This window comes from Hemitrygon akajei, chromosome 10 (assembly GCF_048418815.1).
Source record: "Hemitrygon akajei chromosome 10, sHemAka1.3, whole genome shotgun sequence".
Lineage (NCBI taxonomy): Eukaryota > Metazoa > Chordata > Chondrichthyes > Myliobatiformes > Dasyatidae > Hemitrygon > Hemitrygon akajei.
In genome coordinates this window covers 37492824-37516465 of record NC_133133.1, presented here as the reverse complement: position 1 = coordinate 37516465, position 23642 = coordinate 37492824, and the positions used below count along the sequence as shown (strand labels likewise).

At 37.8% G+C, this 23642-nt stretch overlaps 1 protein-coding gene across 3 annotated transcripts in view; it reads left to right on the top strand.

Moving 5' to 3' along the window:
• Positions 1 to 23642, top strand: part of smarca1 (SNF2 related chromatin remodeling ATPase 1) — a 107262-nt gene that overhangs the window by 59525 nt on the left and 24095 nt on the right. For all 3 annotated transcript variants that reach the window (XM_073058036.1, XM_073058038.1, XM_073058037.1), the window contains 11 exons: positions 685 to 911; positions 1834 to 1955; positions 3950 to 4102; positions 7009 to 7141; positions 9577 to 9725; positions 10527 to 10643; positions 17201 to 17311; positions 20737 to 20850; positions 21825 to 21947; positions 22947 to 23079; positions 23491 to 23609. In XM_073058036.1, coding sequence (XP_072914137.1) covers positions 685 to 911; positions 1834 to 1955; positions 3950 to 4102; positions 7009 to 7141; positions 9577 to 9725; positions 10527 to 10643; positions 17201 to 17311; positions 20737 to 20850; positions 21825 to 21947; positions 22947 to 23079; positions 23491 to 23609 — 1501 coding nt within the window. The remainder of the gene's footprint in view (positions 1 to 684; positions 912 to 1833; positions 1956 to 3949; positions 4103 to 7008; positions 7142 to 9576; positions 9726 to 10526; positions 10644 to 17200; positions 17312 to 20736; positions 20851 to 21824; positions 21948 to 22946; positions 23080 to 23490; positions 23610 to 23642) is intronic.

The window sequence follows — 23642 nt, the reverse complement described above, 5'->3', positions numbered from 1 at the left end:
CCAGTCCTCGTGAAATGAATGCTAACATTGCATTTGCCTTCCTTAACACTGACTCAACCTGCCAGTTAATCTATAGGGTATCCTGCACAAGGACTTCCAAGAAAATAGACTATTTTCTACCCATTTAGAAAATAGTCTAAGGCTTTATTCCTCCTATAAAGTGCATGACCATACACTTCCCTTCACTATATTTCATCCGCCTAAACCGTCTAAGCCCTTCTGTAGACTCCCTGCTTCCTCAACATTACCTGCCTCTCCTCCTATCTTTGTATCATCCGCAAACTTGGTCACAAAACCGTCAATTTCCTTCATCCAAATCATTGACATATAATGTGAAAAGAAGTGGTCAACACTGACCCGTTTGGAGCACCATAGTAACCAGCAGCCAACCAGAAAAGGCCCCTTTATTCCCACTCTTTGTTTCCTGCCAGTCAGCCAAATGGCTATCCATGCAATGCTGATATTTTTCCTGCAGTGCCACAGTCTCTGCTCATATTTAGCAGCCTCATGGATGGTACATTTTACACCCTTTTCCCTTGAGTTACTGAATCTTGGTGGGTCTGGTTTTTACACGATCTGGTAGTAACCATTTATGCTTTATCTGCTGGACATTTCATATTGTGAGCAAGTACTGAGATTTCTTAATGCTATTGAATTTTTTAATATTGATTTTGGTGTCTTCAGGTATACAAAAATATTAATGAAGGATATAGATATTCTAAACTCTGCTGGAAAAATGGACAAAATGCGTCTCTTGAACATCTTGATGCAATTGCGGAAATGCTGTAACCATCCGTACCTTTTTGATGGCGCTGAGCCTGGCCCTCCTTATACTACAGATACTCACCTCGTCTCCAACTGTGGCAAGATGGTGGTTCTAGATAAACTGCTGCCGAAACTCAAAGAACAAAGTAGGTACACAGAAACAGCTGCTGCTTCAGTTCCTCTGTATTTTCTAATTCCGGCCTGAGAGGGCTGACCACTCAGTGTGATTCTGTCCCTGTAACATCTGTCATGCCTCAAGACGCCTGGGTTTTCTTCTGTAATGTGGAGACTAAGTAAAATCTTGAGGATAAATCTGATTAACCCGACAGCAGTTTCTTTAAGCAATTTTTCAGCACGTTGATATTTTTACTTTTAAGGAGTATGGTTGATGCCTAAAAAAAACTGCACAGAAGTGCACTAGCAGTTATGATGTAAGTGTGTGCTGTGTTTCATTGCAATCCACTGTTTTATGAGTTTGTTTTTTTTCTCTTACACGGGTACAGAGGAAGTAGTCAGTGGGCATGCAGTATTCTAAGTAAAAATACTGATCTGACAACTGATTAATATTGAACTAAGCCTAGTGTGACCTTGTGTGATTTTAAAATACTGAAAATATATCCGTGCCCTGACCGAGATGACTGAACTTGACCTTCATAACACTGCTTAATTCTGCCCCTGCCTCAACCCATGTGGCTTTAAAACCTTGTTATTAGTTCTGTACTTGTAACGAGTTTTCACTACCTATGCTATGACTCACATTCAAAAATAAATGATGTATCTTGTCACGATTCCCCTCAAATCCTGTTTTCCTATCATCCTAAACAGCTCCTTACTCACTGACATAGAAAAATTCCTGTTCAGGTCAGAAGGCTTGGAAGGGATTAACTGCATATCTATAATGGAATTTGTTTATCTCTCCTGCATGGCTTATTTGGATCAAAAATTATTTTAGATTTCTGTAACAAACTATTACCTACGTGGACACCAAAATAGTGGACCTGCAAAGCAGCTGTTAAAACCCCATTTACTTTGACTTCCATGTTTTATTAATGACTGTTTGTTCTAAAGATTCTAGAGTCCTCATTTTCAGCCAGATGACCCGTTTGATGGATATTCTTGAAGATTACTGTATGTGGCGTGGCTATGACTACTGTCGTCTTGATGGGCAAACTCAGCATGAAGAAAGAGAGGTCTGTAATGATGTTTGCCTTGCCTAGAGTAAAATATGATTTTTGAGATTCCTTTAATGTTTAGCAATTGTTAGCATTACTTAGTGTAGCACTGGGTGAGAAGAAACAGAAAATTCATAATTTGATTCTTGTTTTATGTTGTGGTATGGCTGTCCAAAAATCGGGCCCTTTAGGCAGTGCACCTATGTAGAATTGGAGATAAAATAGTATCGAGCCAGCTTGTGATACTGTTACATACCCTTCCTCCATTCTGTCATCATCTGATATCAACAACCTTGAATTGTTCAGCTGGCCATAAAATCTTGGTTGATTTTATTTTTGCCTGCTCTTTTGGCTCAGTGACTTGAAGACAAAATCAGTAAACTCAGCGGCTGAATGAATCAGCTCGTCGTGGTCTTGGAATGAAAGGTCTGAGGTTAAAATTGGAAAGAAAAATCACCCACGTACGGATTTTGTAGCGGCAGGATGAAAAGTGGGTGACCAATCTGCTCACAGGAAGTGGGTTGGTCATTAAATCCTGCCTTTAACAGTCATTTTATTTTCTATTTTCAACCACAGGCAGCTGGGTTTCCCGGGTCTTGGGAAACTCGGCAGCTGAAAGCAAGCAAGAAGGGCTGAAGCCATTTAGGTAAGTGTCTTTACAACACTGTGTATGGGCCAGGAGGAGCAGGAGCCTTTTTCCATGACCAGGAATCTTCCCAAAGCATCCCTTTCAATAATTCTGCTCCCCTGATGCCCTTCAGATCTCCCAGCCACCATCAGACACCCTAAAAGTTCACTCTCATCCCTAATGCATTTCTCTGCTCACAAAAGGACATAAGAAATAGAAGCAGTTTCATGGGTGACTCTGAACTGAGATTTGCTTTCCTCTCCAATCCCCATATTTCTTATCTCAAAATGCAAAAATCGGTTGACTTCAACTTGAATAGATTCAAGACTGAACACCCGTAGAACCTTTGTGGTGGAGTATTCATGGATTTACATCTGTCTGAGGGGTAAAAGGTATCTCTTTATCGATTCGTTAAATGGTCAACACTTCACCCTTACCCTCTGGCTCCTTGTTCCACATTATCCAAGTTTGAGGGCACAGCTTCTTTACATCTGTTCTGTCACTTTCTCTCAATCCTTTGGGTCTTTGATCTGAGATCAGTGCTCATTCTTCTAAACTCTAGTGAATATAAGTCAGTCTAATTCAAACTATGGTCCACTTGTCCCAGGCGTCAATTTAGAGAATAGGTTTAGGCTCAGTGAAGCAGGCTTCCTCTCAGAAGGCTTTTGTTTGTGTTGGGTGGGAACCCAACTTAAGAGAATTCCACAAGGCATTAAGGAAACTTGCCTTAGAATGTGTTTCCCTCCTCTATTCACTTCCTGAGGTAAGGTTTTAAATGTTTCTGCAACTGGAGTTTATTGAAATGCTTACCATTTGTCCACCTTCAGAAATTTATTTACATTGAACTTGCTGTTCATGCGTACTTTTTAAAATTTTACTATTTCATTCAGTCCTTTCCGTACCGTTCTTGCACTTCAAAACTACTGGAGTCACTGAGCCTAGCACAGTTCAATGGGCAGATATCTCAATGTAACCACGAGGGAGACCATGGGTATATTTAAGGCAGAAATTGATCATTTCCTGATCGGTCAGGGCATCAAAGAAAATGGCAAGAAGGCAGGTGTATGCGGTTCAGTGGGATCCGGGATCAGCCATGATGGAATGGCGGAGCAGACTCAATGGGCTGAATGGCCTAATTCTGCTCCTATATCTTGTGGTCTTATTGAATGTAGGAAGTTGGATCTCACTTTTGCTCAAATCTTGAGCTTCTTGATAGCTAATGAAGAAAAACAATGGCGTATCTCAGGAATATCCAAGCCAACATTTTTGGCAGTTTCTCTGTTAGAATAAAAGCTTTAAGAATCAATTGATATATTGCATTGTTTGGAAAGACTTAACTGAATGAATCTAGCTACTTTATCTTTTGTGCCTTTATTTAAAACAGCGAGCAATAGATTCTTTCAATGCTGTCAACAGTACGAAGTTCATATTCATGCTGAGCACTAGAGCTGGAGGTCTGGGCATCAACCTTGCAACCGCAGATGTCGTTATTTTGTACGATTCGGATTGGAATCCACAGGTGGACTTGCAAGCTATGGTAGGTAGTGGGTCATCTTACTTTAAAAAGTTGAATTTGTACTACTTTGAGCTCACTGGATAACGTTCTCACCTTTGAAACAGAGCATACGAATTGAAGTTAGAACTTAGTCATGTAATCTAGCATGGCATTTCAGTGTGCTAGTGAATGGGTGCAATAGTAGTAGACTAGCTGTCTTTTAGGCAAGGTCTGAATACTTAGGTGGGTATTCCATGATTAGCTGGATAATTGCTGTGTCCCATCAATATTTATTGCACCAGTATTATTACATATTTATCTCATCATTAAACTTATTGCTGTATGTGGCACCTCAATGTGTGAAAGTTAGCAAGGTGTCACATACAGCAGTAAACTTAATGACTGGATAAATATGCATTACTGGGCCAATGAATATTGGGTGATTATAAAAGTAGCTTTGCCCTTTTGTGACAGTGTTAAGTATTGATATAACCACTGCATTTTAAAGATATTGTTTGCTTGGTGTAGAGCAAGTGTTTGAGAGATGTAATGAAATATCATAATAAATTCCTTTTTCTTGTGCTTTCTTTTTCTTCCTCTTTTCATTCTTTGTGCTTTTCTTTTTGTTCTTTAAACAGCTCCTCATTAAACTCGGGGCAATTAATGCAAACCTGAGATTAAAACACCATACTGTAAATGGCAAACTGCTAGCAATTGAAAGGGATAGGTTGGGTTCATATTTCTGCTGAGAAACCGTTGTAAGAAATTTTATTAGGAATTTAGCTTTTTACCAAAGAGATTTCCAGTCTAATTAATGTGTTGAAAAATTTGCTGGACTTTGGACTGTTAATATTAATTCCTCACATAATGACTGCTGTTTTTGTATATATAAAGCACTACATGATGAAGTTGGACTAATAGTCATATTGTCATAACGATGCTGTTAATCACAAAAAAATTGGATTCATGAATGAAATAATTTTTGATAATCTGACTATCATCCAATAGCACTTACATCCACTGTGATGAAGTGTTTTGAAAGGCTGGTGATGAAACATATCAACTCCTGCCTAAGAAGCAAATTGGATTCACTCCAATTTGCCTACAGGCATAACAGGCCCACACCAGATGTCATCTCACTGGCTCTTCACTCAACCCTTGATCACCTGGATAGTGAAGCTGCATACATCACAATGTTCTTCATCGACTGCTGTTTGGCAGTCAGTACTATAATCCCCTCAAAACATAAGTTTCAGGAACTTGGACTCAATATCTCCTTAGTGTAATTGGATACTCGATTTCCTCACTTGCAGACCCCAGTCAGTTCAGATTTGCAGCAACGTTTCCTCCACTATCTTTATCAGCACAGGTGGACCACAAGGCTGTGTGGTTAGCCCCTTGCTCTGTTCACTTTATACTTACGAATGTAAGGCTAGGCATAGTTCTAATGCCATATTTAAGTTTGCTGATGACACCACTGTTGTTGGCCGAATCAAAGGAGGTGACGAGTCAGCATGTGGGAGGGAATCTGAAAATTTGGCTGAGTGTTGCCACAACAACCTCTCACTCATTGTCAGCACGACCAATGAGCTGGTTATTGATTTCAGGAGGTGGAAACCAGAGGTCCATGAGCCAGTCGTCATCGGGGGATCAGAGGTAGAGAGGATCAACAACTTCAAATTTCTCGATGTTATTACTTCAGAGGATCCGTCCTGGGTTCAGCACGTAAATGCCATTATGAAGAAAGTATGGCAGCACCTCTACTTAGAAGTTTGTGAAGATTTGGAATGACATCTAAAACATTGACCAACGTCTATAGATGTGTGGTGGAGTGTATATTTACTTGGTCACATCATGATTTGGTATGGAAACACCAATCCCCTTGAACAAAAAATCCTGATTTTGGCCCAGTTCATCATGGGTAAGGGCCTTCCCACTATTGAGCACACATCTACGGAGTGCTGTCACAGGAAAGCAGCATTCATCGTCAACGACCCCTACCATCCAGGTCATACTCTCTTTCTATTGCTATTATTAGGAAGAAGGTACAGGAGCCTCAAGACCCATACCACCAGGTTTAGAAACAGTTATTACCCTTCAACCATCAGGTTCTTGAATAAGGGGATAACCTCATTTAACTTTATTTGCCCCATCATTGAACTGTTCCCACAACCTATGAACTCGCTCTCAAGGACTCTTCATCTCATGTTCTTGATATTTGTAGTTTGTTGTCTTTTGTGCAGTGGTAGTTTGTCCATCCTGTTGGGTGAGATCTTTTATTGATTTTATTGTGGTTCTTGGATGTACTGTGTATGCTTGCAAGAAAATGAATCTTAGGGTTGTACATAAATACTTTGATAATAAATTTACGTTGAACTTTGAAAATGAAACCAAAATTACATTAACTGTTATTGTTTAAGGGTGTTTCCTTCCTCCTTTATTTACTTCTTGGCCTAAAACATTGTCTTTTTTTGACATATTAAGCCTTGAATATTATTCATTTCCAGAAGATCTCTGTATGTTAAAGTCTTTATAGTCAACAGAGAGTACCCAACCTTCCAGGTCCTGATCTAATCAATATGCACCGAATCTGATAGAGAATTGCTGCACTGCAATAAATAGATATCTCCTAGGAAAAATTTGCCATTGTTTGAAAGGGCACAAGCTGTTTGTGGTATCCTCAATGTTGTTCTAGCCAATGGTTTTGATTACAATTTGAATTTGGAACCATCTGACATACCTAGCTACAAATCATTTTGCTTTAACCCACGTGGACAATTTGAAATGTGCTTGTCTGTGTTATTAAGAAGTTAGTTTTAGGATGATTTTATATGACCTTTATGTTTATTTTTGTAAAGCATACCAATTTCAGAGATTGATCAAAGATTTTTTAATATATTTAATCTATATCCAGAGGATTAAAAAAAATAACAATTCTGTTTTAAAAGGATCGTGCTCATCGTATTGGCCAGAAAAAGACAGTTCGGGTATTTCGGCTTATCACTGATAACACAGTAGAGGAACGGATTGTGGAAAGGGCTGAGATGAAGCTGCGACTTGATTCTATTGTTATACAGCAAGGTATGAATGCATATCATATGTAGAACATAGAACAATACACCTGCCCATGATGATATGTAGCTCTTGATAATAATTTATACTAAGTGAATTATTTCTTTATATAATCCATATTTCATCCATTGCCTTCATAATCATAGGTCAATCTAAAAGCTTCTTAAACTCTATCAACAGCCTGCTACCACAATTATCCCTTTTACCTATTCTAGGGACCCAGCACTTCTCTTTTTTAAAAAAAAAATCCTGCCCCTCATGCCATCTTTAAACTTATCTGCTCTAAACTTAAAAACATTGATGTGATGTTTGACATTTCTACTCTGAAGAAAAGATTCTGATTGTCTAGCATATCTAATCCTCTCATAATTTAAAAAACCTCTATCAGGTCTCCCCTCAACCTTTGATGCTCTAGGGAGAACAACCCAGGTTTGTCCAGCCTTCCTTTATAAAGCTTAAATCCTCTAATCCAGTACCGTACCAGTGAACTACTTCAGTACCTTCTTCAATCTCCACATTTTTCCTATAATGTGGTGACCAGAATACACATATTTCAACTTGCTTTGGAAAAATTTCATTAGACCCACCAACATCAAAATATTAGATCCCCATTATTCTGCGATCAAAAAGCATATGCCGAGAAGTATGCTTTTGCCCTCTTATGATGAGTCAGACATGCACTCTGTATGGTGCTAATACTCATTCAAAATTCCTTTGAACATCCATGAAATTTCTTGAATTAATGATGACTGTCAGTTTCCATGAAGAACTATCCATTGCAATAGGGTCTAGGCATCAGGAGCTGCTTAGAAAGAAAGGGTGAGATCTTGCTGGTCAGGTCCCTTTGCTTGGACCAGTCTTGCTGGACTTCTGTTCTGATACATAGTAGCCTCATCTGGAGTTGCGACTAGACCCCATCCCTGAAACAACCCTGATGCAGACTTTGATAGCTGCCCAAACTGGAGCAAGCTTAGCTGTTTTTTTTTTAATAAAAGGTCATCGATTTTAAATGTTTAAATCATTAAAAATTTAACAATAGTAACATCCCCTCAAAACACATAAATAATTTAAAACATTAAAGTGGAAGCAATTCAAAAATGTTAACATATAATTCAGAAAGTTCTTTTTGCCAGTGAGTTGAACAAAGGAGGGAGGCATTTGGAGCATGGACTATCAGGGAATGCAGAGAGATGGGTCTCCTAAAAAACATTTTGAATAGTCATCCACAGAACAACAGATTTAAACCCAAGTTTCACTTTTGTTGATTTCTCATATTAAATGACCATTCAGATGTCCTTTTGACAACCGTTGCCATTTTTTTATGGGGAACTAATGAAGTTAATACTAAACATGGCCAGGACAAAAGAGACTGTAGATGCTGGAATGTAGAGTAAAATAAAGTCACACACAGTGGAAAAATTGGACCACAGATTCTGTTGCTGTTTAACCCACTGAGTTCTGACAGTATTATACTCTTTTTTTATATATAGCCATGCTTGACTAATTTGATGATGTCATAAAGGTTGGATGATCTTGCATTTAATAGTCACAGTGATTCTTAAAACTTATTGGATAATAGTTATGTTAGCAAGCTGGTTGGCATAATTGAATATAATTTTGACGGCACAGAAACAAGATTTGACTGGTAGTTAGAAAATAGACATGGTGTATGCTTGATCTTTGAATTGAAGAAAAGTATATCATTGTGTTCTCCCAGGTTGAGTATCAGAACAACTGATAAATATTAATAGCCAGTACACATGGAAACAGATTGCAGGATTGAGACATCACTGGTACCTGGATAGAAAAGAGAACCTGCACTTTGGGGGATTTGATGGAGATTTTCGAAATCTGCTGTAGCTAGCCTGTACTAAATGAGTTATTCTCAGTCCTGATAGTCAGTGATGGTATTTCTCTATTCCACTCCTCATTACTTCCAGCCTTAAGCTAAGGTAAAGCAGAGCATGAAAATCAGAATATTCCTGCCAATTGCTATCCGGTGAGAATCCGGAATGATGTGTTGCTCCATACTATGAGAGCTGGATCAGCATTCAATGTTAATGCTAATACAGTATGGCTGTTTGGGCTGTCATTGCTTAGGGGTATTTCTGCCCATGAAACCAGATCCTAATCAATACCTGTACAATCAGGGAAAATAAACACAGCACTGGCAGGAAGAAGGGAGAATAAAATAGACATGCTAAGTGCTAATTGGTGACAATTGAGTTCAGAAAGTTATCCACATTCTGTTACATTCAGATTAGTTAATGGCAGCATGCAGAGGGCATCAGTAGTTGACTGTTTTTTATTCAGCTTTTATTTATTTATTTCAGCTGATTATTATTTAATTAATATCAAATAGGCACAAGAACTGATTTTGTAGAGAAGGCATTGTCTGTTTCTACGTATCATTTTCAGCTTTTGGCACTGCGTTGCTTTATTAGGGAGACTTATTGACCAACAGACAAACAAACTCGGCAAGGATGAAATGTTGCAGATGATTCGTCACGGTGCGACCCATGTGTTTGCCACCAAAGACAGCGAGTTAACTGATGAGGACATCGACACTATACTAGAGAGAGGAGAAAAGAAGGTACGAATAACCTGTTCATTTCATGAGTTTGTGTTTCTGCTCTTTTATGTATGACCAGTTAGTAATTCAGGGACCAAAGCTTTAAGATAAAGAGTAAGGGATTTTGAAATGATTCAAGGAAGGCCTTTCCTACACACGTGGTTCTTAAAACCTGAACCTTAACTGCCTGAGGGGGATGGTGAAGGTCTTGAAATACCATAGCTTTAAAGACTATGGCAGAGTGCTTGATCTGGACCAGGATAGGTATCTGATGCCACCATAGGTGTGGTGACTGAAGTGCCTATTTCTGTGCTATACGACTCAAATGAGAGTTACATTTTTTTTGACTGGATGAATGTCGTCATAATGTAAAGGGATATTAATGGTTGGAAATTGAGATTTTTCCCTCACAAAGCTGCTGAGAAATGACACATAGATAACTTGGGCATGTTTCCTGACTAGAGATAGACAATGCCATTTCCTAGCTTGATTTTGACATCGTCTATGTATATTATTGGTTGGATGATAAATATTCAGAAACCCTGACTAGTCTTTTCCCATTTTCTAATGCAAGAGTACTGAAGTTAATAGTTGAGCCCTACTGACATCCCAACTAACATAAGTCAGGAATCAAATTTTGAGGCCTTCTTCACTAATGGCAGAGTTGATCTAATTAACGGGGCTATCAAGGGAAAGATAGTTTAGTTTTGGCATTACATATTTCCATTGTTCCTTATCCTTTTTGTGGTCGTTATCTTTTCTCTGAATCCATCCTTTTATACCATTGAACTATTTTGTTAAGTGAATTTTTTGTTGTTGTAGACTGCTGAACTGAAAGAACGTTTGCAAAATCTTGGTGAGAGTTCTCTTCGATCATTTACAATGGAAACAGAAAGTTTGTATAGTTTTGAAGGAGAAGATTATAGAGGAAAACAGAAGGTAAGGCTGTGTTTTATTCGTTTTGAATTTAGTTGTCAGTGGATTTGCAATTTTATTCCATTTGACAATGTGTTGAATTTGTAAGTTTTATTTCCTTGGTATCAATTCTGCAGAATAAAACATTTTAATTGGGTTCAATTTAAGACTCCATTAGAGCATTGCTAAAAGTGGTATAAAACTTCTCCCATGAGCACCAATCCAAAACCACTTTCTGCAGTGGATAGTCTACAACCTCTCTAAGGAAACAGTTGTATTGTCATTCGTACATTATTCCAAAGTGACTGCATATACATGAAGTGACAGTTTATAGATTAAAATACAAAGAAGAAATTGAATTATGTATAACCTTTCCTAGTCAATAAAGGATCTTTGAAATGTGGTTAATGTAACGTGGGAATGAAGCAGCCACAAATTTTCACAAACAGCTTTGTGACAAAGACCAATCTATTTTGGTGGTATTGGTAGAAGGATACATTTTGACCAAGATGTGGGCAATTCTACTGTTTGTCTTATACAAAGGTGCCCTTTAAAGGAAAGAGGTGGGACATTGGAACTCTCAGAAAAGACTCGGTTCTCTAACAGCACAATATGTGGAGACGTGTTCCAAAAGGTTGCCTGGTTTTTACTTTATATACCAGCAAATGCAACTTGTTTCCGTCAGGAACCAAATTAATCACACAACATTAAGCAATAAGAAGTTTGTGCTTTGGCCTCAAACCAGTTAGTGACTGCACTGAGACCAGTTGAGCTATTTTTGTGTATCTTTTAATATAATTCACATAAAAAGGAGTTATTAAGCATTTTCAATGTGCTTCTTTCTTGTAGAGTTAATTAATTAGTCACACTTCCCTGCTTTTTCTCCCTGCCTGTACTCTTTATTCATCAGCCTCTCGTAGCTATCAAATGGATCGGTCTCTAATCTGGATTTTGGGTCCCATTTTAAAATTTAAACCTTGCTCCTGCCCTACTTCACTGTACACTGGATTCCCTACAGAAGTGTCTAGCACCTTTGGGTTTCTGATGTACAGCAGGGATGTGTAGCTGGAATCTTACTGAGGAAAGAACTTAGATTTTTAATCACCCATTACCCAAAAAGATTGTGAAGAATATCCTCTTAACTGAGCAATCCTGTTTTTGCTCTACCAGAACACATTTTGCCCATGGTGTTGCTTCCATAGCTTGTTCTGCCATCCTAAGATAGTTAAAATTTATTCTCTTCTGGACACAAAATCCAACAGACAACATTATTTTTGCCTTTAGTTATGGCAGAGATAAATTAATAGTTGTGAGAGTCCCATACAGCGTTGTAGTGTTCTCGCTCAGGTGTAAGAGAACTCTGAACTAAACACCGAGTTAAATCATAGTCAATGAAGACAGGATCGCAGTAAGATTAACCGTTTACTGTTCACTCTTCCACATTAACATATGGTGAAAACTGTTGATAAAACAATACAAAATGTGTACAGTATTTGTTTCCTTCTTGATATCACATTTACATCATAAATACTTGCAAAAGTAAAGCTACAACAACTACATTACATTAAAGTGCAACATACAGTCAGAATCTACCTACACCATTGACTGCTTTAAATACACTTCAACACAAACTATCCGCAACTCTTTAACTAACAAAAACATAAACCTTATCAACCGTCATTACTTTTAACAGAATCAGCGTTAACATTTTTAATTCAACACATCGATTATCTCATGAACTTACGGCGTTGCTTCACTGATGTTTCTAGTGCCTAGAAAGAGAACTTTTCTTGCGCTGATCCTGCACATGTGAGCCCCCTCCTTCCCGTTTCTCCAAACCGGTATTTTCCCATAAGACGCGGCGAAACCGGGTGTGACGTCATCGCATGCCGCGATATATCACAGACAACAAATTTACTTCAAACAATCCTAACTTTAACTAAAAAATGCTAACAAACGAATTACTAAAGCGAAAATATTATAAATTAAACAAATGCCATAAAGGCAACACAAGAGTGGTATCTGGAAAATTAATGATGTAGTATTCAAACAGGAGCGTTTTATCTGCATTTACCATGAACATTCTCAGAAACCTGACCTGTTCTAATTTGTCACATTTGTGGATGCCCATTTCATTAATGGGCTACAAAGTAAGGTGCTGCCAGTTATTTCAAGAGGAACAAGAAACTACAAAATGCTGGAATTCCTGAAACAAACACAGAAGATGCTGGAAACACTCAGCATGTCAACCAGTAACCTGGCAAGAGATAAGAGTCAACATTTCAGATCAAAGTCTCTTCTGAAAAATGAGAAAACATATTTAGGTTGCAGTGAAGAAAAGAAGGGTAGTATACTGATTTTGTAGTAGACAAAGTTATCAACTTGACAATTATTTTGAAAACATGCCGTTGAAGACAAAAATAAATTGACACAGAAAAGTATAGCCTCATCTGTAGTGTAAAGAAAGTGTTATTACCTGAAATTGTTAACTTCAGGTTAGTGGTCAAAAAGCTGCAAAATGACCAACTCAGGCAATGAGGTATTGTTCCTCAAATTTGTGTTGGGGATCATCCAACAGCGTAGGCAGCAAATGACAGAGAGGTCAGACTAGGATGGAGAATTAAAGTGGCAGGCAACTGGAACCTCACCATTGTCCTTGCGGTAAAAATTAAGTTTTTCAGCAAGGTGCTCACCCACTCTATATCAGACTTCTCCACATTTTGAGTAAACAGTATTATGAGCACTAAATACAGTTTACTCAATTGGAGGTGTGGAATTCCACTGACTCACTTTTTACCCCTTTGGCATTCACAATCCTTGGATTGAACTCTATAATTTCTGTTGTCTTTAGTGGGATGGTCCCACATACATCTTCTCCTCCTGCCCCTTCTCAGCATCTCAAAGGGACCATTTCTTTGGTGACTGGTTTGCTTTTTCATCTTCACCCATCACTCCCCTTCTCAATGTATTTTCCTAAGCAACCATGGAAGATGCAATGTCTGCCTTATTCCATCAACCCGTGACCCAAAGTTTTCCAGGTGAAGTGGCATTTTGCTGGCACTTCTTCCACTGAGTTTTTCTATCGACTCAGGTCTATGTGTCAGTTGCCAAAATTAAGTAGTCTAAAGTTCAATTAATCCTGTAATACTTTATTTGCTTTTATTTGTAGCAGATGTTAATGACCAAGATCAATTCCTCAATATTATTTTTCAAACATATCACTTCTTATCTGGTAAACTGTACAAAACCATGTTGCTCAATCTTTTTGGTCAATGCCAAAAGATTGTCACTCGAAGTTATTACACTCATTAAAAATTGAATAAGAGCATCAACAAACTTGACTCTAAAGCGGGCTCCGGAAATTTCAGTTTTCCCACTCAACACCATGATGCATTTTATCAAGCCCCTCAGCATTCTGAATCCCATTTATAATTGTCTTCTATTTCTGCCCAATTAATTTGTGTCAACCTTACTAATTAGCATTTGAAATTTGCGCCACAATTTTTGGGAATTCCCTCAGTTTTCATAAATCCTGGCCTTACTTTGCTCTTATTCCCACACTTGTTTGTTTTCCCGTTCACATTGTGCCTTTTGCTGCCTCCCACTTTGATGTTCTGTTGTTGTTTGGCTGTTGTTTCTCATGCTTGGTGCTGTTTCAGTACTTAATCCCATTCTTACTCTTATTACCACTAGATTGTTTTCCCACTCCCACTTGGACGGTCCCTTTCTCTGGTACCACATCTCATTCCCCAGTGCTGTTGTATATTAAGGACTCCATCCATGAAGGGTCTGAACACAGTCCCCCTGCTTCATAGCTTCCATTTGGCTCCCAACCCCAAGTGATGCAAACTCAACTTCAAGACTGGGACTCTTACTCATAGTCTTAAACTGCTATTGTGGGATGGATACTTGTGTAAATATTTAGATACTCAATGTTTCCCTTTAGTTTTAGTGGAAGAATTAATATTTAATAGACAGGATAATGACTCTTATGATGTTAAGTAAAGGGATTTTAAAATGTCATGTGCCAGTTGGCAGCTGTGCATTCTCACAGTGTAGCTCTTTAGTTAGAAAACGAGGAATTATAAAATCCACAGCATTATTGACTCATCTTTACATAATTTACTTGGATTGGAAGAAATATGAAAATTTTAGCTAATGGCATAGGTTTTAAACATAGCATTCATTATTTCCATTGAACTTTTTAGATTATGGGGAACTTTACTTGGCATATGCTTTAATAGTATTTTAAGTGCTTTTTCTCTGCTTACTTTAGTACATTGCCTCGAGTTGAATCTTTGTTTAGTATTTCATGGTTTTTAATGACTGCCATGGTTGAGTGGCTGCAACCTTCTCGAAGTCGAGAGTTGAGTTGAGAGCAGCCTTTAGATTGGCACTTCAGTTTGATTATTGCTTATTCTTCTCTTTTGATGTAAAATCTGCCCAGAAGAAAAACCAATGTGGTTAGTGATTTATCAGCCAGTAATGGTCCATCTTCAATTTCTCTTAAGAATCTGATAAGAAATCACATTCTGGGCCCATTGACGTTTTCCTGTCATTGAAATTTTGTTAGGTAAAGTGTTTAAAGATGTACTCTGAATGCCAAATATAGAATAGAGATTTATTTCCTAGTCAAGAATTTTTGTGACTTGGTGGGAAACCTGTAGATGATGAATATAATACACTTTCCTTCCTTTAAGTGGCAGAGGTGACAGTTTTGGGATATGCTGTCAGAATAGCCAAGGCTGGTAACGGGTACAGAATGAGCCCTGTATTTCTTGTTGAGTGGATGAATGTTTATGCGAAACACAAGAGATAATGCAGATGTTGCAAATCCAGAGCAACACAAACAAAATGCTGCGGGAACTCAGCAGGTCAGGCAGCATCTATGGAAGTGATTGAAGAGCTGGCATTTCAAGCCAGGAACCTTCTTCAAGACTGGAAAGGAAAGAGGAAGATGCCAGAATAAAAAGGTGGTGGAAGGGAGGAGAACAAGCTAAATGGTGATAAGTGAAGCCTGGTGTTGAGAATCATATGTTGGATGTGGAGACTCATGGGGTGGTAGGTGAGGACAAGAGGAACTCTATCCCTGTTAAGGCAGCGGGAAGATGGGGTGAGCATGGATGTTTGGGAAATGGTAGAGATGCGGGTGGGGGTAGCATCAATGGTGGAGGAAGGGAAACCATGTACACTAAAGGAGGAGGACGTCGTTGAAGTCCTGGAAAGGAAACTTCATCCTGGGAACAGATGCAGTGGAAACAAAAGAACTGAGAAAAGGGAATAGCATTTTTGCAGGAGACAGGGTAGGAACAGGTATAGTCAAGATTGTCATGGGAATTGGTATGTTTATAAATCGTGCCCATAGGTAGTTTGTCTCCAGAGATATAGACAGAGAGATCAAGAAAAGGGACAGGTGTGTCAAAAATGGACCAAGTGAATTTAAAAGAAGGGTGGAAGTTGGAGAGCAAAGTTAATAAAATTAATGAGCTAAGCATGGGGGCATGAAGTAGCACCAATGCAGACAACAATGTAGCGCAGAAAGAGCTGGGGAGCATTACCAGAAATCTTGGAACATGGACGGTTCCACGTAGTCAACGAAAAGGCAGGCATAGCTGAGCCCATGTGGGTGCCCATGGCTACCCCTTGAGTTTGGAGAAAGTCGAGGAGCTGAAGGAGAAGTTGTTGAGGGTGAAGACTAGGTCTGCCAAATGGAGAAGGGGTTGAGTACCAATCAAATAGCTTATTCCTTCCTTAGACTGTATTGTTGCGTGTTATCTGAGTGCACTAAAACAGACTGGTGCAGAATATGCAGAATTCACACCTGAATATTTACTTTTGGATATGGCTTTGAGTGACAGGAGAATTATTCACTGCAGAAAAAAAATATGATCTGCTGGTTCAACCACAGTGTGTATGATGAGTTTCTGTTCAATGTCTCCTCATATTGGGGAATTTATTAATAATAATGCTATTGAATATCAGTTGTAGCTGGTTATCCAATCTCTTATGAGAGATGTTCATTACCTGACTTGTGTATCAGCCTTTTACTGAATGATGTGTAGGTCTTGCTGCATGCAAGTATGGCCTACTTATTTTCTAAGGACTTACAAATGAAATTGAGCATTGTGCTATCACCAGTAAACATCCACAGTTCTGATTTTAAGGAAGGAAAGTAGGTTCAGCAGTTCCACCCAAACTGAATTGCTAGTGGAACTGTATTTCTACCCTGAAATATTAATTTTGTTTCTCTCTCCACAGATGCTACTTGCTGAGTGTCTCATGCTGAGTGTCTCCAGCATTGTTAGATTTTACCACTAATTGGTGTCAATTAAATTCAAGTAATGCCTGAATCTGGAAATATTTAAAGTATTCTGCTACTGCTCAGATTTAGTGGTCAGTTTAAACTGAAATTAAAAATTGCTCATCATGTTGGGCACCTGGCAAACAAGCAATACAATTGGAATGAAAATTGGAATGTTATATTATCCTTGCAAATGCATTATCTAGCATATATGATTTGATGATTATGTGTTCCTTTTAAATGCACAACATGACTGAAGGCTTACTTTTGTGATAAACAGATTGGGTTGACAGAATGGATCGAACCGCCCAAACGAGAACGAAAAGCCAATTATGCAGTGGATGCATATTTCCGGGAGGCTTTACGTGTCAGTGAACCGAGGGCCCCAAAGGTAAAGCAGAATATAAAACAGAGTTTGCAAAGGTTTGTTTAAGGGAGTTAAAAATTCAAAATTACTTCAGCCGAGCAAATTTTGGGAAATAATTTAAATCACAAAGTAATCCAAAAGTGAAATAAATAAAGAAAATGTTTTGCAGTGTAATAATGTAGCTCTGGATCTCTATGACCCCTGCATTTCCAAGAAGAATACTCATCTATCATAAATTTCCAATGATAAGCGGTATTTCCATCTGCATTCCAACCATTATTAAAAAAAAACTTGTCCTCTTTTATAAAAACTATATTCGTCCTTTTGTTAGATGAAGCACAAAGGACTATCTTCCTTTGCGTCACTAGATGGCAGTTTGAAATATTTCTCAGGACACTAAAGCTGATGCTTTTCATGCCTGCTACTGAAATTAATTTCCATTTATTTAATGGAGCTGAATTTTGGAAGTGGATATTATGCAGAAAGTCAAGTGTGTTGCATATTTGACACATGAGAAGAAAAATTTTATCCTGATGTATTTCCAGACAGGGCTTGGAAATTTAGACAAAAATAAACTAAGAAATTTACCTCAGTCATGTGTGCAAATTACCTTTGTTTGGCATAACAAAGTATGCTCACATGCCCATCTGTTTCCTAAATGTAGTTCCATTGAAATCAGTAGCATTTTATTTGGAAATGGAGTTCAACACCTATATGGTATGTTTTGACATTATACGGCTCTTGCTGTTTTGAAATAGATTGTGGCTGGTACTGGAGCAAAATAATATTAGTAAAACAATCCGGTTAATACAATCTTATTCTTTGGAATTACTCATCAAAATCTTTACATGCTATGCCTCGCTTCTTTCAAATCTTTCCTTGCTTTATTAGGTTTGACTGCACTATTGGTTTAATGATTGTGTTTATTCCTATATTCTGCTCTCTAGTCTTTTTGTTTCTTATGTTTTCCTGATCCCTGATATTACCGAATCTCATAAAATAGTTGTCCTATAATATCCTTTTAATTTTACTTCAGTGATATTTTAGAGCTGTATTCTGCTCAACTCCTGCTGTGAAATGCTGGGAGTTTTACTTGAATTAAAGTACCCATTGATTGCGCTAGAAAAGCAAATTGGTTGTGTTAGCTACAGTAACAAGTGACTGATCCAAAACTGACTATTTTGCACAATAAAGTTTAAATTATTCTTCAATATTTTTTTTGATCATTCCTAAATGTAGGCTTAATGCCTGGGGCCACATATACAGTAGGTCTATAAACTGTATTGTATAGCACTTTTTTTAATGCCACATAGTCCGTGTTCAATTTTACGTTGAGCAAATCAAATGAGTAATTATTTCAAGGTAAAGTCATGCCAATCACAAAATTGAACCGGGCACTTCACTTTAGCACACCTGATGTTTTCCCATGTGCTTTGCAATGTCGTTATTCGTATAGAGCCTATTTCTGCCTGTATTGACATAAATTAGAGGTCAAAGTTCCACATAGTGTGTATTGGAAAGAAGTGTCATTCAAACTAGAAACAGGTTCTTGTGTTCATTATATTTAAAGAGACAGCACAGGGACAATTTCAGGCTCACTGCCAGTTGCTCAACTTTCTTCCATAGTATTCTTAGACTAAGAGGGAGTGATTTTTTTTCCAATATCCTGCTGCCAAGTCAATGTCCCCATGGCCACACTGACAACATTCCATTACTTGAGGCATAAGTATGACCTCATTGTCAGATGCTTATCTGATTAAAGGACCCTAGTCCTAATGAGTCTTCAGGGATGCTGCTTCCTTTTTGGACTTGCCTCATGAGCAATACATTGATAGGGTTAAGGTTTTCAAGGCTGTCATCAGAGAGGTATACGGCATTTTGTGGCAGAACCTTCAGCTCTACTCTCATGCCTGGACTGAACTATGAATGCTGGTCATGTCAACGCCAATCTTCCTTCCTCCCTCCAGGATCATTCCAAGTGACTGCTGCTGTTTTTCTAAATTTACTGCTTCTTTGAGTACGTTTACATGGTGCGCTGCCACAAGAAAGCAGCATTCTTCATCAAAGACCCCCACCATCCAGGCTATGCTCTCTTCTCGCTACTATCATTGGGCAGAAGGTTGGGTCCCACACCACCAGGTTCAAGAACAGTTATTACCCTACAACCATCAGACTTCTGAACCAGCGTGGATAACTTCACTCAGCATAACTCTGAACTGATTTCAAAATCTACACATCCACTTTCAAGGACCATGCAACTCATGTTCTCAGCTTTTTTTTTCATTTTTTTATTTGCAGTTTGTCCTCTTTTGCTCATTGATTGTTTTTCAGACTTTGTTTATGTATACTTTTTCATAAGTTGTTTTGTATTTCTTTATTTCCCTGTAAATGCCTACATAAAATGAATCTCTTGATAGCATATGGTAACATAAACTTGCTTTGATAAATATAAGGCTTTTACTTGCCTGTGAGGCACTGTACGTGTGTAGGAATTATTTCATCTTGTTTTCAGTAAAGTGGGAGTGGCATTCTGGGTATTATAATATGCCAGCATTGAGTGTACTCCTGTGCCTTTCATGGTCTCTCTTAATAACCAGAATTTTTAATTAACAGATGATACGTACTCTTCAACTTACAGTTGTATGTCAATCATGAGATGAATTTCATATTACTCAATGACATATTTTCATAACCTCAACACTCAAGAAATGCAACATTGCCAGACATTTTAAAGCTTACTATTGCCCTGAGGGAAGAATCCTGGGATCAATTACCAGCTCTACTGTCTGGCTGCACACATTAATACATTGACCAATCACACCTCCCTGATGATGTACAAGTGCTCCTAAGGAATGGATGTTGATGGAAAGTGTCATGTCCTGAAAATGAGATTTTGTTCCCTGTCCCAGTCAAGAAATCTGCTCCCTCTCGTTCTTTTAAACCAGTTTCACCTTCTTATGATGTATTTTTTTTCCTATGTAGTTGCTTATTTAAATTTGCCCATTCCTCCATCCCCTTTTTACTTTTGGTAAAAATATTATTGTTCATTGCACTGTATTATGTAAATAGTTTGTTATCTAGCTTGTTTTCCATTGCTGCTTCATGCAAACACAAAGTGATCCAGGGAAGACCTTGAGTTATAACATGCCACCGAGATTTGGAGAGTGCTGCTAGGAAGAATATATCCAATTGCATTAAAAATGTAGATGACTCTTCTGATGTATTAAATATTTAATGATTAGAACTGTGATCTAATTTAGTTAGTTGCTTTACTGTAATTTAAAAATGTAAGGATTAACCTTTAAGGCAATTTTTTGTGGAACCAGAAGCATTTCAGAAGAAGCAGAGGTATGAGAAACAAATATGAAAGAAAAGTTCTTTGAGAAAATCAAAGCTCCAGTCTCTTATGCTATAAGTTTTTGTTTGACTGTAATCATTTATTATTATAGGCACCTCGACCTCCGAAGCAGCCAAGTATTCAAGATTTCCAGTTTTTTCCACCACGTCTATTTGAACTATTGGAGAAAGAAATCCTTTCCTACAGGAAAAGCATAGGCTACAAGGTATTGCAGTGCAAATGTCTGTTATTATGGACTCAGGCCAAAGCACGTTGAAAGGTGCTATTGAATGCATAATTCATGGGCATGGTGACATTTTTTGCAGTGCCTCTGGAAATGTTAGTTACTGTAGTATAATCAGCCCTAGCAGCACTGCATAAAGCAAATCTTTTTCCCCTCTAAAAATTCCTTTATATCTATGTAGGAATCTTAAATCGGGGAAAGCAAATCATGGAGAAGCATTCAAGCTCACTTGAGAGATGCTTCTATATCAAAAGTTTGACTGCATCTTCCATTTTAAAGGAAATGTGCAGTTGTGTGGGGAGAGTGCGTGATTTTGTGTCCTCATTTGTCCTGCATGGAATATTGTCTGTTTAACTTCCTCATGAAGACTAATGTATGAATAATGGTCCTTGGTTAAATTGATGCAGGTGGCTCCTATTCAGCTTGCTTTAGATATTAAGAGGAACTGGGAAACATTTTAGCATAGCAGATGTCCTCGAGTTTCAAAGATGGAGCCCTGTTCCCTGTATTTTTTCTGCGTTTTATGTATATTACAAATATTAGTGCTCGGAGCTCAAAATGTGGGTCTTTTAAAAATGATCGATTATAAACCAGCAACCTCTGTAATGAAGTGCAATTCATTCAGTTGGAAGGTTTATTTACTCATCTGTTCAATCTGTTACTGTCTGGATCACCAGTAGAATGTGACTTTTTTTTAATTGGGAGAATTGCAAAGAACCAGATAGCCAAAGAAAAACTGGATCGAAATTATTAAAATTAGAAAAGTACTGGGGCCATTAAGGCTATTTTGCGGTAATCAATAGCATTTTTACTTTGTAACTCTTGAATGTTTTCTCTTCTGGGAAATGTATCAGCCTGGCTTAAGCAGATTTTCCTGTAATTTAGAGCAAATTTGCTTTGGAGTGGAGCTGAGTTTCTCTAAATACAACTTGAAGTGTGACTTGATATGATTGTAGGTCCCTAGAAATCCTGACTTGCATAATGCAGCACAAGTACAGAAGGAAGAACAGCGGAAGATCGATGATGCACTCCCTCTGAATCAGAAGGAAATTGAAGAAAAAGAAAGGCTCCTAACACAGGTTTGCACCAAAGTTTGCTTCAATTTTTAGGTGTATGATAGTATTGATCCTTTCATCATTGTTACTGGAATATCTTAAATCATGTTTACCTTGTGCATTACAAAATCACTATAAAATTGTCACAAAAACTGATTACTCGTATAAGCAAGTTAATTCGGTTTCATAGTTTGTGTATCTATGATTGGAATTTATGGCATGGTATGAGATCAAGAAAGAAACAGCTTGCAGTCAGCAGGCAAAGTAAAGACACATCTGGATACTTTGTAAATATGATTTTTTTTGCCAAATCTATCCTTTCAGACAGAGATTTCCAGACTCTTAGGGAGATAGCCAATACCACTAATAACATTAAAAGTGTAAAAAAATGCCAAAAATATTAAATTGCTCAATTTCAGTTGGAAATTCCTTCAGTGATGTTTGATCTGAATGCGTTGTCTCTGTCAAGGCTTAAATTTGACCAAGGATTGAGTGTCTCCCTCAGAAAGGAATATAACAGCTTTAAAGGTGTTTTATGTTGTTATTTTGCGTGGACTTAAACAGAGGATTACTCTTGTTTCTTTAAGTGCATCTTGGATGCGAATCCTCCAAGATGCCTGCATTGGGTATCACCATTCATTCATCTGATGAATGTAGTTTCCAGCTTGCCATCAGAATGCAGTGTGTAATTACAAACCATATTGGTAATGCATTTGGTTGGATTTCCATTACTACAATTCTGTCGGATTTTAAATATATTTTTAGAAAGTAATCTATTTGTATTGTCAATAAGATTGATTAAGGCTCATTAATATTTAACTGAAGTTGATGGAAACCATAAATGTCCATATTTAATGATATCTTATAGTCATGATAAATTACCTTAATTTTCCTGTCTATAATTTCTAGTAAAACTAACTGCTACATTTAATGATTATTTATTAGTTGTTTTTAACAATGTATTTGCTGTCTGGATTTAAGAGTTAATTGCATTACTCAAATTGACCCTGACATATTACTTAGGGCTTCACAACTTGGAACAAACGAGACTTCAACCAATTCATCAAAGCCAATGAGAAGTACGGCCGGGATGACATCGATAATATTGCTCGTGAGGTTGAGGGAAAGACCCCTGAAGAGGTCATTGAGTATTCAGGTAAATCTTTTCCCTGTGTATTTTAAATTCTGGTTGTGGATCTTAAACCTAATCAAAGCTAGATCAGAATAAAGTCTTCTAAACAATCTTCTATAAATATTTGCATTTGCCTCCACTCATTGAACTTCATTTTCTTCCAATTTAAAATGATTTTTTTTCAAAATAAACCCCTTAACTGTTGTGGAATCTTAGTCACCAGGGTAGCAGGTCTTCCTGCCACCCCCCTCCTGAATAGAAATAGCAAATGAAAAGTAGTTTTAGAGTCACCAAGCTATCTTTAAAAAATACCACATATGCTTTTCAGTTGGAAAATTAGTAATGGGAGCAGTGATAATTACTGTGATATTACATATGCCTACTTACTGCAGGTTGTTTCAAAGCCATGGTTCAGCATTGATTTGTTTATTTCAGCTGTTTTCTGGGAACGTTGTAATGAACTGCAGGATATTGAGAAGATTATGGCCCAAATTGAGCGTGGAGAATCAAGAATTCAACGACGGATTAGCATAAAGAAGGCCTTAGATGCAAAGGTGATTTTAGTTCAGTATCTCCAAATACGTACA